The sequence below is a fragment of the Manis javanica genome, chromosome 13, assembly GCF_040802235.1.
Source record: "Manis javanica isolate MJ-LG chromosome 13, MJ_LKY, whole genome shotgun sequence".
Classification (NCBI taxonomy): Eukaryota; Metazoa; Chordata; class Mammalia; order Pholidota; family Manidae; genus Manis; species Manis javanica.
In genome coordinates, this window is record NC_133168.1 from 35,469,272 (window position 1) to 35,486,244 (window position 16,973).

The window sequence follows — 16,973 nt, forward strand, 5'->3', positions numbered from 1 at the left end:
ACGTTCCACTGCTGCTTTCCCTCCGCTTTCTTCTTCTAAAGGGGATGCTCTCCAGCATTCTGTATTGGCCGGAGTGCAGAGAGCATCAAGTCAGGAAAAAGAACTAATGACACTTAACCTGACTGCCTAGAGCGAGAGCCACCCAGTCTTTTCTTGTGTAAATTACCCGAGGCTTCTGAGAAATGCGCCTACCCTAAGTTAGATAACTAGAAGTGGGCAACAGCCTGGGAACGCCTAGGGATGTAACCCGTGATAAGTCACTTAGACATGCTTGGGTAAGCAAGAGATAACAATTGGAGCTGGCAGGCAACTGGCGGGTTCCCTAAAAAGGTTACAGTGTTTCCCATTGGTTACAATATAGAGTGTGTTTTAAACCTATTAGTTGTAGAACTGTGCGGGCTTTGATGTAACTGCTGTGAAGATCCTATATAATCAATACCCAAAGTTGCTTCGGCGTCGGCAGCTCGGGGTCGGCAGCTCGGACTCGGCCTGCGTGTCAGGGGAGGTGCTGTCGACCCCAGCTTGCTGGCTGAATAAAGACTTTGCTTAGATTTTCATCTCCGTGTCTGTGTGTCTTGTTCTCTGGGAAACCCTGGAGTCCTAGACCCTAACAGTTTTCTGGGCCTCTGATCTACAGTATTTCAGTGGAAGATACACTGATTCATACAGTTTTTGGGGTTAACACAAAATAGTTTACTCCCATTTAGAGTGCAGAAAAGATTGCCAGAGTATTAATAAAAATTGCTCATAGTAAAGAATCTCCCATAATGCTCTGTTATTGTATCTATTTTGCGGCTGATTCCAATTTTTCACCCACCTCACCCTCTCTTTACGTTCCACTGCTGCTTTCCCTCCACTTTCTTCTTCTAAAGGGGATGCTCTCCAGCATTCTGTATTGGCCCTCCTCCCTTCTGCTGGCATCACTCTCTACCACTCTGGTGGTTTTAACGATCACCTCTACACGAATGACTCCAATTCCCTATCTCTCCACTTCACTTTTCCCTGACTGAGAGTCATATTTCTGTTTCCTAAACTCTCCACACACCGCAGCCCCAGCCTGCATGAAACTTGACAGTGCCTTTAACACCACATTAATTTCTCCTCCCATCTTAGCATGCTCCCCTTCCCACAAACTTCCCCAACCATGGAGTTTGCCCAAGCTGGGGAAGGCAGTCATCCTCAGCTCCCTTCTCCCATCCTTCAGTTCTCTCAGGTCCGACACCTGCCACTTCCCTGCCGCAGCCTTACCATCCTTTGTATGAAATGTACACTTAGATTGCTGCTGGTATTGCAGTGACCGATCTCCCAGCCTCCACCCGCCTTGTAACCACCATATGGCAGTGTTATTCTGCGACATAAGTCCTGTCACTCCCGCTATATAAACTCCAGTGTCAGGTGAATCAAATCACTCCCCCAAAATGGTTCAAGTCAGAAATAAAGTTAAGGCAAAGGGGCTTGCTGGGACCAAAGGCACCGGGCGAGCCGGGCTGACAGCATGTCCCTGGCGCAGTCACACAGGCCTGACGTCAGACACTGTCAGGGAGACAAGATGCAGCGGGTGATGTCGCGACCCTTGCTGTCTGAGCTCTTGCCAACGTAGGACTGTTAGGGGGCTAGGAAGCTCTTCTAGACAAAATCTGCAACATCCTTCCCCCACCTCACAGTGTGTGACGCACGTTCCCGCCAGTGCCAAGGCTGGGTGGTGCAGGCATTAAGGAACTGTCCACCCGGCAAGAGTGTAAATGCTTTGGGGATAGGGACCGTGTCTGTCACCCGCTAGTCCCCAGTGCTGCCACCTACCCCTCTTTCCTCCCCCAGTTTGGGAATCTTGACCCAACTTGCTGTCTTTGGTCCCCTGGCCTCAGCTGTCACCAATACAGCAACTCCCAAATCTTTCCCTAGCCAGAGACTTCTTTCCCAGAGCCTCATTCCTTATTTCCTCTGCACATCAGATGGCGCCACTCAGTGTTCTTACGTCCAACTAGATACTCTCCTTCCACCTAGAAACCAAACATGCTGGTTGCCTTGTGTTCATTTTATATGATTATCCACTGATTGACCCACCTAGAAACCTCCATTATCTTGACCCCGTTGATGCCGGTGTTCTTGTTTGCAGAGTCGAGAAATGAACTTTCGCAAACACTCAAGGTAGGAGAGCAAGTGAGAGATAAAGCCAGAGGGCAGAGCTCCTGGCTTACACCAGGAGGAGACAAGAGAGTCCCAGGGTGGTGCATTGTCTAGAGGATTTATACGCGGGTGAGAGATAAACGGCTAGGGATGCAGACCTGCTAAGAGGTCCCAAAATGTTTATCTTGAAAGAGACATTAAGTTTCGTATTACTCTTCAGGGTTATTTACAAGAAATTTATTGCTCTGGTTTCCTCCCAGGATAGCCGCTTTCTGGTGTGGGAGCATATCAATCAAGACTGACTGCTTTGCTCCCAAGGTGGGCTGAGTTATTGTCTGTCAAAGAGTATGTTAAGAAACTTATTTTTTAACTAATTGGGTTTTTTTTTTTTGAGAGGGCATCTCTCATATTTATTGATCAAATGGTGTTAACAACAATAAAATTCTGTATAGGGGGGTCAATGCTCAATGCACAATCATTAATCCATCTCAAGCCTAATTCTTGTCAGTCTCCAATCTTCTGAAGCATAACGAACAAGTCCTTACATGGTGAACGAATTCTTACGTAGTGAATAAGTTCTTACATGGTGAACAGTACAAGGGCAGTCATCACAGAAACTTTCGGTTTTGATCACGCATTATGAACTATAAACAATCAGGTCAAATATGAATATTCGTTTGATTTTTATACTTGATTTATATGTGGATCCCACATTTCTCCCTTTGTTATTATTATTATTTTTATTTTTAATAAAATGCTGAAGTGGTAGGTAGATGCAAGATAAAGGTAGAAAACATAGTTTAGTGTTGTAAGAGAGCAATTGTAGTTGATCAGGTGTGTGCCTGTAGACTATGTGCTAATCCAAGCTTGACAAGGGCAATAAAACATCCACGGGTGCAGAAGCTTTCTCTCAAAACAGAGGGGGGTGAGGTTCTAAGCTTCACCACTGTTGTTCCCCGATTTCTCACCTGATGGCGCCCCTGCGACAGTGCCTGTCTTAGGTTGTTCCTCCCTTGAGGAATCTTACCCGTCTCTGGCTAACCAGTCATCTTCCAGGGCCATACAGGGAAATGTAAAGTTGGTAAGTGAGAGAGAAGCCATATTGTTTGAAAAGGTTAGCTTTTTACTTCTTTGCAGATTTATGCCCAGCACTTGTCTCGAGGTATCTTTACCACCTGGAGGAATTATGATACTCGGTAAATTCGATATGAGGCACGAATTCTATTTAAGGGTTGCAATTAGGAAGGAAGAAGAAAAGCTATAGAGGTAGCATATGGAAGAAAACATGGGAGGATTGATTCTTTCTTTGACATATCTTCTTGTAGAGTACCTTAAGTATGTATAGGTTTTAAACTACTAACTAACTTGCGCACACATATTAACATAATAGGAATACGGTGACATAAACAAAGCAAATCTATAATTACCAGCCATCTTGAGTGAAGCCAAGAAAACCATTTAGGCACCCTAGGCATTTGTGAAAATTAGTCTATGATATGATGGATATTGTCCAACTGTACTTGAACAGTCTGAGAGAAATCAGACAAATTAAAACAACCCATTTCTGGGATCTGTTCACATCCCATATGTTCTTTTAACCGTAGATAGTCTATAGTCATAAGATTTTGGAGCACTACAACTTGCACCCCTTCCAACTCCTGATTGAGTTCCAACAGTACAGATCCGGTCAAATTCATTGTCTCACTGTATGCACATGCCAGCCTAGACATCTCCCTCCTCATTCCAATGGCAAGTCCAGGAAACGGTGGGGTGGACGCAGCCACAACCGCAGCATCGCCTGGATCCCTGTGGAGGCTTTTTGATGATCATCCCCCGGCACGAGTCCTCCAGAGAGTGCTGATGCTGGAAGCTCCTCCTCATATCGTATCTTAGTTCATTTTCTGGGTATCCAAGCTAGCCCTTGATCTTCTGCATAGAAACAAACAGACCCTTTGCCCACACTTTGACATGCCCTCTATACCACTGTAAAACTCATTGGAGGTCAGCACACAGGAACTCCTTTTTTTTTTTTTTTTTATTAAGAGAGAGGAATATTATCAGAAAAGAGTACCTCCATAGCCGATCATCTGACACCCTTTAAGTGATCAAAATTAAGGATATTTAAAGCAGCGTTAATCTTTGATTTACCAATAGTTTTATCCTATCAAGAAGTAATCCTCCTTTTCTTTCTTTCTTTCTTTTTTTTTTTAATCTTTAATCTACACTTACATGAAGAATACTATGTTTACTATTCTCTCCCCTATACCAGGTTCCCCCTAAAAACCACATTACAGTCACTGTCCATCAGCATAGCAAAATATTGTAGAATCACTACTTGTCCTCTCTGTGTTGTACAGCCCTCCCTCACCTTTCTCCCTCCCCTCCCATGCTAATCTGAATATCCCCTTTCTTCTTCCCCCCCCTTATCCCTCCCTGCCCACCCATCCTCCCCAGTTCCTTTCCCTTTGGTACCTGTTAGTCCATTTTTGGATTCTGTAATTCCGCTGCTGTTTTGTTCCTTCAGTTTTTCCTTTGTTCTTATACTCCTCAGATGAGTGAAATCATTTGGTATTTCTCTTTCTCCGCTTGGCTTATTTCACTAGCATAATACTCTCCACCTCCATCCATGTTGCTGCAAATGGTAGGATTTTCCCTCTTCTTATGGTTGAGTAGTATTCCATTGTGTATATGTACCACATCTTCTTTATCCATTCATCTACCGATGGACATTTAGGTTGCATCCAATTCTTCGCTATTGTAAATCGTGCTGAGATAAACATAGGGGTGCATCTGTCTTTCTCAAACTTGATTGCTGTGTTCTTAGGGTAAATTCCTAGGAGTGGAATTCCTGGGTCAAATGGTAGGTCTCTTTTGAGCATTTTGATGAACCTCCATACTGCTTTCCACAATGGTTGAACTAATTTACATTCCCACCAGCAGTGTAGGAGGGCTCCCCTTTCTCCACAGCCTCGCCAACATTTGTTGTTGTTTGTCTTTTGGATGGCAGCCATCCTTACTGGTGTGAGGTGATACCTCATTGTAGTTTTAATTTGCATTTCTCTGATAATCAGCGATGTGGAGCATCATTTCATGTGTCTGTTGGCCATCTGAGTTTCTTTTTTGGAGAATTGTCTGTTCAGTTCCTCTGCCCATTTTTTAATTGGGTTATTTGTTTTTTGTTTGTTGAGCCGTGTGAGCTCTTTATATATTCTGGACGTCAAGCCTTTATCGGATCTGTCATTTTCAAATATATTCTCCCATACTGTAGGGTTCCTTTTTGTTCTATTGATGGTGTCTTTCACTGTACAGAAGCTATTCAGCTTAATGTAGTCCCACTTGCTCATTTTTGCTGTTGTTTTCCTTGCCCAGGGAGATATGTTCAAGAAGAGGTCACTCATGTTTCTGTCTAAGAGGTTGTTTTTTCCCAAGAGTTTAATGTTTTCATGACTTACATTCAGGTCTTTGATCCATTTTGAGTTTACCTTTGTATATGGGGTTAGACAAAGGTCCAGTTTCATTCTCCTACATGTAGCTGTCCAGTTTTGCCAGCACCATCTGTTGAAGAGACTGTCATTTTGCCATTGTATGTCCATGGCTCCTTTATCAAATATTAATTGACGATATATGTTTGGGTTAATTTCTGGAGTCTCTAATCTGTTCCATTGGTCTGTGGCTCTGTTCTTGTGCCAGTACCAAATTGTCTTGATTACCATGGCTTTGTAGTAGAGCTTGAAGTTGGGGAGTGAGATCCCCCCTACTTTATTCTTCTTTTTCAGGATTGCTTTGGCTATTCGGGGTCTTTGGTGTTTCCATATGAATTTTTGAACTATTTGTTCCAGTTCATTGAAGAATGTTGCTGGTAGTTTGATAGGGATTGCATCAAATCTGTATATTGCTTTGGGCAGGATGGCCTTTTTGATTATATTAATTTGTCCTAGCCATGAGCATGTGATGAGTTTCCATTTATTAGTGTCCCCTTTAATTTCTCTTAAGAGTGACTTGTAGTTTTCAGGGTATAGGTTTTTCACTTCTTTGGTTAAGTTTATTCCTAGGTATTTTATTCTTTTTGATGCAGTTGTGAATGGAATTGTTTTCCTGATTTCTCTTTCTATTTGTTCATTGTTAGTGTATAGTTAAGCTACAGATTTCTGTGTGTTAATTTTGTATCCTGCAACTTTGCTGTATTCCGATATCAGTTCTAGTAGTTTTAGAGTGGAGTCTTTAGGGTTTTTTATGTACAGTATCATATCATCTGCAAATAGTGACAGTTTAACTTCTTATTTACCAATCTGGATTCCTTGTATTTCTTTGTTTTATCTAATTGCCATGGCTAGGACCTCCAGGACTATGTTAAATAACCGTAGGGAGAGTGGGCATCCCTGTCTTGTTCCGGATCTCAGAGGAAATACTTTCAGCTTCTCCTGTTCAGTATAATGTTGGCTGTGGGTTTATCATATATGGCCTTTATTACGTTGAGGTACTTGTCCTCTATTCCCATTTTGCTGAAGGTTTTTATCATGAGTGGGTGTTGAATTTTGTCAAATGCTTTTTCAGCATCTATGGAATTGATCATGTGGTTTTTGTCTTTCTTTTTGTTGATGTGGTGGATGATGATGATGGATTTTCGAATGTTGTACCATCCTTGCATCCCTGGGATGAATCCTACTTGGTCATGGTGTATGATCCTTTTGATATACTGTTGAATTCTGTTTGCTAATATTTTATTGAGTATTTTTGCATCTATATTCATCAGGGATATTGGTCTGTAATTTTCTTTTTTGGTGGGGTCTTTGCCTGGTTTTGGTATTAGGTTGATGTTGGCCTCATAGAATGAGTTTGGGAGTATTCCCTCCTCTTCTATTTTTTGGAACACTTTAAGGAGAATGGGTATTATGTCTTCTCTGTGTGTCTGATAAAATTCCGAGGTAAATCTGTCCGGCCCCGGGGTTTTGTTCTTGGGTAGTTTTTTGATTACCGTTTCAATTTCTTTGCTCGTAACTGGCTTGTTTAACTTTTGTGTTTCTTCCTTGGTCAGTCTTGGGAGGTTGTATTTTTCTAGGAAGTTGTCCATTTCTTCTAGGTTTTCCAGCTTTTTGGCATGTAGGTTTTCATAGTAGTCTTTAATAATTCTTTGTATTTCTGTGGAGTCTGTCATGATTTTACCATTGTCATTTCTGATTCTGTTGATTGGTGTTGATTCTCTTTTTCTCTTAATAAGTTTGGCTACAGGCTTATCTATTTTGTTTATTTTCTCAAAAAACCAGCTCTTGGTTTCGTTGATTTTTGCTATTGTTTTATTCTTCTCAATTTTGTTTATTTCTTCTCTGATCTTTATTATGTCCCTCCTTCTGCTGACTTTAGGCCTCATTTGTTCTTCATTTTCCAGTTTTGATAATTGTGATGTTAGACTATTCATTTGGGATTGTTCTTCCTTCTTCAAGTGTGCCTGGATTGCTATATACTTTCCTCTTAAGACTGCTTTCGCTGCGTCCCACAGAAGTTGGGGCTTAGTGTTGTTGTCATTTGTTTCTGTATATTCCTTGATCTCTATTTTGATTTGTTCACTGATCCATTGATTATTTAGAAGCATGTTGTTAAGCCTCCAGGTGTTTGTGAGCCTTTTTGTTTTCTTTGTAGAATTTATTTCTAGTTTTATACCTTTGTGGTAGGATTTCAATATTTTGGAGTTTACTGAGGCTCTTTTTGTGAGCTAGTATGTGGTCTATTCTGGAGAATGTTCCATGTGCACTTGAGAAGAATGTATATCCTGTTGCTTTTGGATGTAGAGTTCTATAGATGTCTATTAGGTCCATCTGTTCTAGTGTGTTGTTCAGTGCCTCTGTGTCCTTACTAATTTTCTGTCCTGTGGATCTATCCTTTGGGGTGAGTGGCATTTTGAAGTCTGCTAAAATGAATGCATTGCATTCTATTTCCTCCTTTAGTTCTGTTAGTATTTGTTTCACATATGCTAATGCTCCTGTGTTCGGTGCATATATGTTTATAATGGTTATATCCTCTTGTTGGACTGAACCCTTTATCATTATGTAATGTCCTTCTTTATCTCTTGTTACTTTCTTTGTTTTGAAGTCTATTTTGCCTGATACTAGTACTACAACACCTGCTTTCTTCTTCCTGTTGTTTGCATGAAATATCTTTTTCCATCCCTTGACTTTTAGTCTGTGCATGTCTTTGCGTTTGATGTGAGTTTCTTGTAAGCAACATATAGATTGGTCTTGCTTTATTATCAGTTCTGTTACTCTGTTTCTTTTGAATGGTGCATTCAGTCCATTTACATTTAGGGTGACTATTGAAAGATATGTGCTTATTGCCATTGCAGGCTTTAGATTCGTGGCTACCAAAGGTTCAAGATTAGCTTCTTTAGTATCTTTCTGCGTAACTTAGTTCGCTTATTGAGCTGTTATAAACACTGTCTGGAGATTCTTTACTTCTCTCCTTTCTTATTCCTCCTCCTCCATTCTTTATATGTTGGTTGTTTTATTCTTTGTTCTTTCGTGTTTCCTTTAACTGCTTTTTGTGGGTAGATGATTTTATTTTTTGCCTTTAGTTAGTATTTGGTTGGTCTGCTTTCTTTGCTGTGATTTTATTTTCTCTGGTGACATCTGTTTAGCTTTAGGAGTGCTCCCATCCAGAGCAGTCCCTCTAAAATACCCTGTAGAGGTGGTTTGTAGGAGGCAATACTCTCAACTTTTGCTTGTCTGAGAATTGTTTAATCCCTCCTTCATATTTAAATGATAATCATGCTGGATACAGTATCCTTGGTTCAAAGCCCTTCTGTTTCATTACATTAAATATATCGTGCTATTCTCTTCTGGCCTTTAAGCTTTCTGTTGAGAAGTCTGATGATAGCCTGATGGGTTTTCCTTTGTAAGTGACCTTTTTCCTCTCTCTAGCTGCCTTTAATACTCTGTCATTTTCCTTGATCTTTGCCATTTTAATTATTATGTGTCTTGGTGTTGTACTCCTTGGGTCTCTTCTTTTGGGAGTTCTGTGTATTTCCATGGGCTGATCGATTTTCCTCCTCCTGTGTGGGGAAGTTTTCAGCAAGTATTTCTTCAAACACACTTTGTATCCCTTTTTCTCTGTCTTCTTCTTCTGGTACCCCTATAATGCAGATATTGTTCCTTTTGGATTGGTCACACACTTCTCTTAATATTGTTTAATTCCTGGAGATCCTTTTAACTCTCTCTGTGTCAGCTTCTATGTGTTCCTGTTCTCTGGTTTCTATTCCATCAATGGCCTCTTGCATCTTATCCATTCTGCTTATAAATCCTTCCAGAAATTGTTTCACTTCTGTAATCTCCCTCCGTATGTCATCCCTTAGCTCTTGTATATTTCTCTGCAGCTCCATCAGCATGTTTATGATTTTTATTTTGAATTCTTTTTCAGGAAGACTGGTTAGGTCTATCTCCTTCTCAGGGGTTGACTCTGTAATCTTGGTCAGCCTCAAATTCTGCCTTTTCAAGGCGATAGAGATAGTTTGCGGAGCTAGCACGAGTGATGGCTGGGAGAATGTCTCTTCTTGTTGGTTTGTGGCCTTCCTCTTCTGGGAGAACAGCGGCCTCTAGCGGCTTGTGCTTAGCAGCTGCGCACAGACGGGGCTTCTGATTCTTGCCCGGCTGCTGTGGAGTTTAGCTTTGCGGTTGCTGTGGGTCTGGCCTGCCTCAGGCTGGTGCTCTAATATGGCAGAGCTGCATCAGAGGAGAAACGGCCAGGAGGCTGTTTATCTCTGTGTGGGTCCTCCAAGGTGTGTTGCTGCCCTGGGAGTTGGGGTGCCCTGAGTTCCCCAGGATTCCCAGCTGCTGGGCTACGTGTCCTGAGATGCTTCCGTCCAACTGTGGGGTCCCTGTCCCTTTCAGACTTTCAAAAAGCACTCGCTTTTTCTTTGTCCCAGGGACGCCAGCTGTGGAGACCCACTCACATGTCTTACTGTCCTGTTTCCCTAGTATCCAGAACCTCACACACTGTGTGTCTGTGTTCTCAGTGCGGATGTCTGGGACTGGGTTTTCAGCAGCCCTGGGCTCCCTCTCCCTCCCTGCTCTGACTCCTCTCCTCCCACCGTGAGCTGGGGTGAGGGACACTCGGGTCCCGCCGGGCTGGGGCTTATATCTTACCCCCTTCTTGAGGCACTGGGTTCTCGCAGGTGTGGATGTAGTCTGGCTATTGCCCTGTGTCTTCTGGTCTCTCTTTTAGGAAGAGTTGTCTTTGTTGTATTTTCAAAAATATATGTGGTTTTGGGAGGGGATTTCCACTGCTCTACTCATACCGCCATCTTGACTCTGCCTCCTGTGCATCTGTTTTTTAAAGAACAGGCATATCACAATGTATGTCTATAAAATAAAGTTTTTCAAAAGTCAAATTGTAGAACAGAGTACAGAATATGTTAATATTAGCATTTAAAAGGGAAAAAGTCATGGATATTGTATTATTTACCCTAGCTGCCATAACAGATGGGGGCTGGGGGGGAGCGGCTTGAACAACAAAAATTATTTTCTCACAGTCTGAAGTCAAGAAGTGTAGAATCAAGTTGTCAACAGGATTGGTTTCTTCTGTAGTCTGTCTTGGTTTGTAGATGGGCACCTTCTCTTATAATGTCACATGGTCTCTCTTCTGGGTCCTAATCTCATTTTATGAGGACACCAGTCATATTGGATTACGGTCCACCCTAATGGGCTTATTCTAATTTAATCACCTCTTTAAAGGCCCTGTCTCTACACCCAGGTACATTCTGAGGTACTGGGGGTTAGGCTTCAGCATAGGAATTTGAGGGAAACACATTCAGCCCCATAACAGGTAGATAGGGGTGTGAGTGTGCACACTAAAACTCATCAAATTATATGATTCAAACATGTGACGTTTATTTTGTAAGTTATACCTCAATGAATGTATAAAAAAAGGAAAATAATATATATTTATATTTAATATATATGCATAAAAGAGTGGTTACCTTTTGCAGAAGAGGTAGGCACATAGTTTAAAAAATGGGACTTTGAAGATATGTAAATGTGCTACTGATTCAAAATAATCACATAAATACATGTCATTTAGACATTGGTAAGATACTACCACCAAGCACTTTGGGAGTTAGGGGAGACAGTTGTGAGTTGAGGTCAGTGATGAGATACAGACATGTGTAACTCTGGGTGGAGAATCCTGGGGCAAAATACCTTTGAAACTGAAATCAGTCAGAGGGAGAAATAAAGTGGGAGAAACCCATTTATTTCTTACATGCAGTCATCCCACATCTCTCTTCACTGAGCTGCAGAAGAAGAGGCCCCACCCAACCTCTCCCATCCAGATATGCCTTGTTCACCCTTGTAATTACCTACTGACATGGAGATGGACTACCTCTCTCTACCCCTTGGAAACACCTATTGATATGGAGATGCACTAATGCCAGGCGAGAGATTCTGGAAATATTGCGGTTTTACCCACAGCATGCAAAACTCTTCTCACAAGTTCTACTACTCTATGGCGAATTTATCTTACCTAAGATGAGTTATAGAATTTATCTTTGTTCAAGACTGTGAGCCATAGCTTTGGCTGCATCATTCCTCATATTTATTTTGTAACTCATCTACTGACTAAAATTTTACTATTTCATATTTTTACTTTTCTTGTCCAGATGCTCTTACAATAAGAAAATTAAAAAATTTACTTTGTTATTATAAAACATAGCTATATTCAAATGCAAATCATAATTTTCAGAAAAATGTTGGTTTGATTTAATTGCTTTAATTAATTACAGTTCTACATCTTTATCCAACCCTCATTTGCTTCCTAACTTCAGTCAGCTTTGGGGGAGTTTGCAGGTCATAGGACCAAGTCTAAGTTTGGCCCTCAATAGTTATAACCCAAATATCCATTAGTCATTAGGTTAAATACTTGAAGAATAATTTGGACATCTTAGTGAACTTTGGTACAGAAAATTGTTCTGAATATATTTTCATCAGAAGATTTCCTCAGTTAATGCATTCCATGCAGCTTTTGAAAATGCTTTAAATTCAAGCTGTGACAATTGAATTTTAGGAAAATAATACTGGTTTGTAGTTTTCATAAGATATGCTGTTTTATTATTTAATTTGAGGGAGATTGTAAAGGTAGCAAACTTTATAAAGTGAAGTTCAAAATTCATTGTAAAGTCTACTTTCTTGTCCCTAGGCATTGCTGATCTGTTCTTAATATAAATGGAGGACAGTGCCAGCACTGAATTTGGGCATTGTATAAAGATGTCACAGGGTGCTGGCTGACACTCCAGGATAGAGCTCACAGGTTATGGGTGCCCTCAGGAATGCCAGATAAAAATTTATTTTGTGCTGTAGTACTTTGATTATGGAGATTCCATGGGCCATATTCAGGCTCTAAAATTCAAATTTAGAGATGGTCGAGGGAGCTGTTATTTTACCCTCTATCTATCAAGTCCCAGTTTAAAGTCTTAATACTAGTAAACTACGGGGTCTGATTAATAATAACAACACACCAGCTTTGAGACCTTGGGAAAAATAACTTCCATGAACCTTATTTTCCCCAATTAAGAGGGCTGTTGTAAAGATCAAAAAATATATGTGTATCTCCATGTAGTACTTATAATACATAGGTCCACACTGAATACTGGTCCCATACCATATCCTGCAGCCATGCCTAAGTGTAGTCTGCCTAACCAAGTACTCTCACTTGATTAAAAAGTATGTGATTGTCAAACTATATTTTCAGAGAATGACGAAGAACAGGAGGCACTGCCATCTCTTGATAAACCCGGCTGGTACTCCCAAGGAAATGCCGTACACCTTTATGAACTTCTGAAGAAAATGACTGGCAAACCTGAACCCAAGGTATTTTCTGATTGAGGTGGAGTCCTTGGTGCTCACTTACAGACACAAACCATTATAAATTAAAACCGTAATCCTAAATGCATTCGTCTTAGTTATCTACGGGGAAATTATCTGCCTCTGCCTATCTACCAATCTCTATTACTTCTGCTTTAAATAAGCTTTTCCTTTGTTGATGTGGTCTGGATCTTTATCCATAACAGAAGAGCAAGGGTTCTAAGCAGGGACTACAGATCTAAGTAGGATGCACTGGATTCGTGCGTGTGATACCTGAGAATGATATTCCAAAAACATTCCATCAAAAAAGTTTTTATATAAAACAAGCAATGACTGAAATTACATTACAGCCAAGCCTAAAGACACACTTGCTTTTGACATTCTGGCCATGGTGTTGATATTGACATTGGTGCATTCTTAACAACTGGACCTTTTCTTGTAAAATGTTTGCCAGGAGCTCCATGAGCAGGAGAGTTTGGTGGGTAACTGAGTCCTGCTCCATTGGCTCTCACACTACCACAGTCCCCTGGGAACTCCTGAGGTGTTCAGTGGGCAGAGCATCCTGACTTGGAGGTTCTAGTTATTTCATAGCTCCTTAGCCTCTTTTTCTCATCTGTAAGTTGAGGGATGTGGACTGTATCAATGGGGCTTTGTCTCAGAAAACTTGGGGAGCTTGCCATAGTCCACTTGTCAACTCTCACAGATTCTCTTTCACCAGATCTGGGCGGGGCCCAGAACTTCTCTGGAAAAGCAGTTACAACGTGCACACCTGTTAATCTAACGCACTGTAGTAAGTTTCTTAAATCTCGCCAGTTCTTCAGTTCTAGTAGCCTGTTTAAACTGGGAACATATGGACTCTCACTCCTTCAGAAAATTTAATAAAATCACTTATTCTCTGCCTTTCTTCTACCTGTAAATGCATTGTATAACTTCTTAGAACAAACCTGACACCATGCAAACCAAATAAGGGAAGTCAATGCTAACCTGAGAAGTTACTCAAGGAAGTTTAAGGTGTTTATGCAACTTTGTCTTACTCTGATACCTGGTGAAGAATTTTCATCTGCCTTTTGTGAAATGAACACCACAGATTCTCATGCTTAAGGCAGAATTTGCTGTCTGACTTTCAGGTTGTTTACTTTGGTGATAGCATGCATTCAGATATCTTCCCAGCCCGTCATTACAGCAACTGGGAGACAGTCCTTATCCTGGAAGAGCTCAGAGGGGACAGAGATGGGAAGCCTGAGGAATCAGAGCCTCTAGAGAAGAAAGGAAAATATGAGGTAAGGGTACCCTTCAGCTCTTCCCTTAAGAGAAAAACCTTTATGTTTGACTATCTTAGAAAGTACTTGTTTGTGCCAAGACCAAGGAAAACTACTGGCACTTGCTGTCATCTTGTAGGCTTCTCAACTCTATAGTTGATCTGGTTGATAATTTTTGAATGATGCCAAGATAAAGCTGACCATCTGTCTGTCTTCCCTGCCCTCTGCATTGGGGCATCACAGATGCTTTTTGCTGAAACAGCTAGATCCTGACTCACTGTAATTGTTCTCCATGCTTTTTTACTTGGCAACAAAAGCTCTTGTGCTCTCTCTCCATGAGTCTGTTTTAACTAAATTGGTGGCTCCTTTCGACTTATTCCTGGGCTGCCTAGAATGAACTTAGGTGAAGACTTAAGATAAAGAAAAGTAAAATATGTCATACATCTAGAAAAGGAAAATAGCATATAAAGCAAAAAATGCAGAAAGGAAGGAAGATCAAAGAATAAAACATATTTTTCTAAATACCAGAACAATTATAAAGAAGGAAAACCCCATCAAAAAGCAAACATCAAATCAAAAAATAATGATAAAAAGACATGAGCTATCACTCCAGAAAAAGATACAAAGGAACCTTAAATGCATTTTACTGAGTGAGAGAAGCCAGTCTGAAAAGGTCACATACTATATGATTCCAACATGACATTCTGGAAAAGGCAAAACTATAAAGAGTAAAAGTGGGTGGTGGGGGTTCAGGGATCACGGGGATGAATAAATGGAGCACAGGAGATTTTTAAGGTGGTAAAACTATTCTGTATGATACGGTAATAGTGGATATATGACTTTCTGTATTTGTCAAAACCCATAGAACTGTGTGACATAATTATGAACCCTAATGTAAACCATGTAATAATACTGTATCAATATTGGTTAATCAGTTGCAACAAATGTACCAAACCAATTGATGCAAGATGTCAATAATGGGAGAGATGGGGGGGTGCAGAGGAGGGGAACATATATATAAGAACTCTTCATACTATGTCTCTATTTTTTTGTAAATGTAAAGTTATTCTAAGAAAATTAAGTCTGTTTATTTAAAAGTAGTAATAACTGTAAGCAGACCAAACAAAATGGTCAAATAAAGGAATCAGGATTTCTATGCCATTTCCACTGAGTAACATTTAGTTTTCAACATGACATTAGAAGTTCTTTGGACTCTGAGTTGAGAAGAGTTTTAAAACAACCTATTAAATGTCAGACCTTCTAACCTGAGTGACTTTGGAGAAGGTTTTCACTAAAGAGAAATTAGGAGATAAGGTTTCTTCAAAATTATGTGAGAATGTATGTACAGTAATAAAATGAAGAATCCATGGGAAGGCTTCCTCCAGCATTACCTGGACAGTAGCCCCATCCTATTCCCACAGACCCCTTTTCTCTTGTTAGTTACAAACAATTTCACAAAAAGTTAATAATTAGTTAATAGTAGGTTCTTGACAGGAAATATGAATCACACAGCTTGAAGGTTCTATTTCCTAAGAGAGAATTGAAATAAATAATGTTCCTCCCTTACCAGACTCCACTTCCTCAACTCACTCTTCTCCTTGCAAGGAAGCAAGGAATGGGAGGGTTTGGCCAAGTAACAGGATTAGAATAAAGCCTTAGAAGGTTCTACTTTACCCTGACCTCTCTTTCCATGTCTCATACTGTTGAGATTCCAGGAAAAGTAGAGTTGTGAAGATGGATTCCCCTGTCCACTTGGGGTCCGAGGCAAGTGTTTTACTACAGGATTCCTGGCTGTGGCCTAAAGTATTACATTTAAAAAGCAAAGTATCCTGATACTACTTGACTAAAATTTTCCTGGTCAGACTGAATACCGTCATGTGTCTGTAATTTGTTTTTGAGGCAGTGTTTTTATCGATGGTCCCATCCTTAGCCGATGATTCAGGCCAACAGTTGTTTTATCTGCTTTAAGGAAAGTCCTCTTTCAGACATCTTTTCTGCTTATATTTAAAGGCAGATTATGAATAATTTTAAAACAATGATGTGATTTTTTCAGAAGTTACCTTTTGGTACAAACATAGAACCACAACTTCTAAAAGTCAGACTGCTTTCGTATTTAAGTTGAGGTTTGTCTCTCTGCACACACTTCTTCTGTCCGTTTATCAAGGCCAATCATAAGTACAGCATGTGGTGGGGATTCTGATTTTTTCTTGATTCCCTGGGTGGAGACAAGAAAACAAACATCCTCAATTGCTGCAACAGGAGGGAAACAGCCCGTAATGAAAGCTAAACACAAAGCATCACCTGAGGGTTCTTCTGTTTATTTTGTGATCATTAAGAAAAACATAGTTCAGTTTTCTAACCAGATGTCAAGCACAGAACATATATGATATTCTGTCTTTTGGTGAGTATAAAGCCTGAATGCAAAGGGATTTAATTTCATATTTCTGGTTACTTTTCAGCCTAAGTGAACTTTGAACAGTGTAACTAAAAACCAAATTGACCAGGTCATTTCAGGACTGACAGAGTGAACCAGAACATTTACACTTACAGCATTCTGTGGAAATCAGCATTTTGTTTCACTTGGGCTTCAATTCAGTTTCTCATATATATTTAGAGTAACTTCCATCCTAGATAAAACTATCTGGACTGTGGAAATCACTTCTACCCCAGTTCATTTGGGACCTGTTTTTTGTGATGAGGACAAAACACATCTTTTACATGGCTTCAAAGGCTTATACAAGAA

The 16,973-nt window shown here is 40.4% G+C and overlaps 1 protein-coding gene across 3 annotated transcripts in view; it reads left to right on the forward strand.

The window, feature by feature from the left end:
• NT5DC1 (5'-nucleotidase domain containing 1) overlaps positions 1-16,973 on the forward strand; it is a 170,724-nt gene that overhangs the window by 130,962 nt on the left and 22,789 nt on the right. For 2 of the 3 annotated variants that reach the window (XM_017677879.3, XM_017677878.3), the window contains exons 9-10: positions 12,859-12,977; positions 14,099-14,251. In XM_017677879.3, coding sequence (XP_017533368.2) covers positions 12,859-12,977; positions 14,099-14,251 — 272 coding nt within the window. The remainder of the gene's footprint in view (positions 1-12,858; positions 12,978-14,098; positions 14,252-16,973) is intronic. The other variant, XM_017677880.3, reaches the window with a different exon arrangement.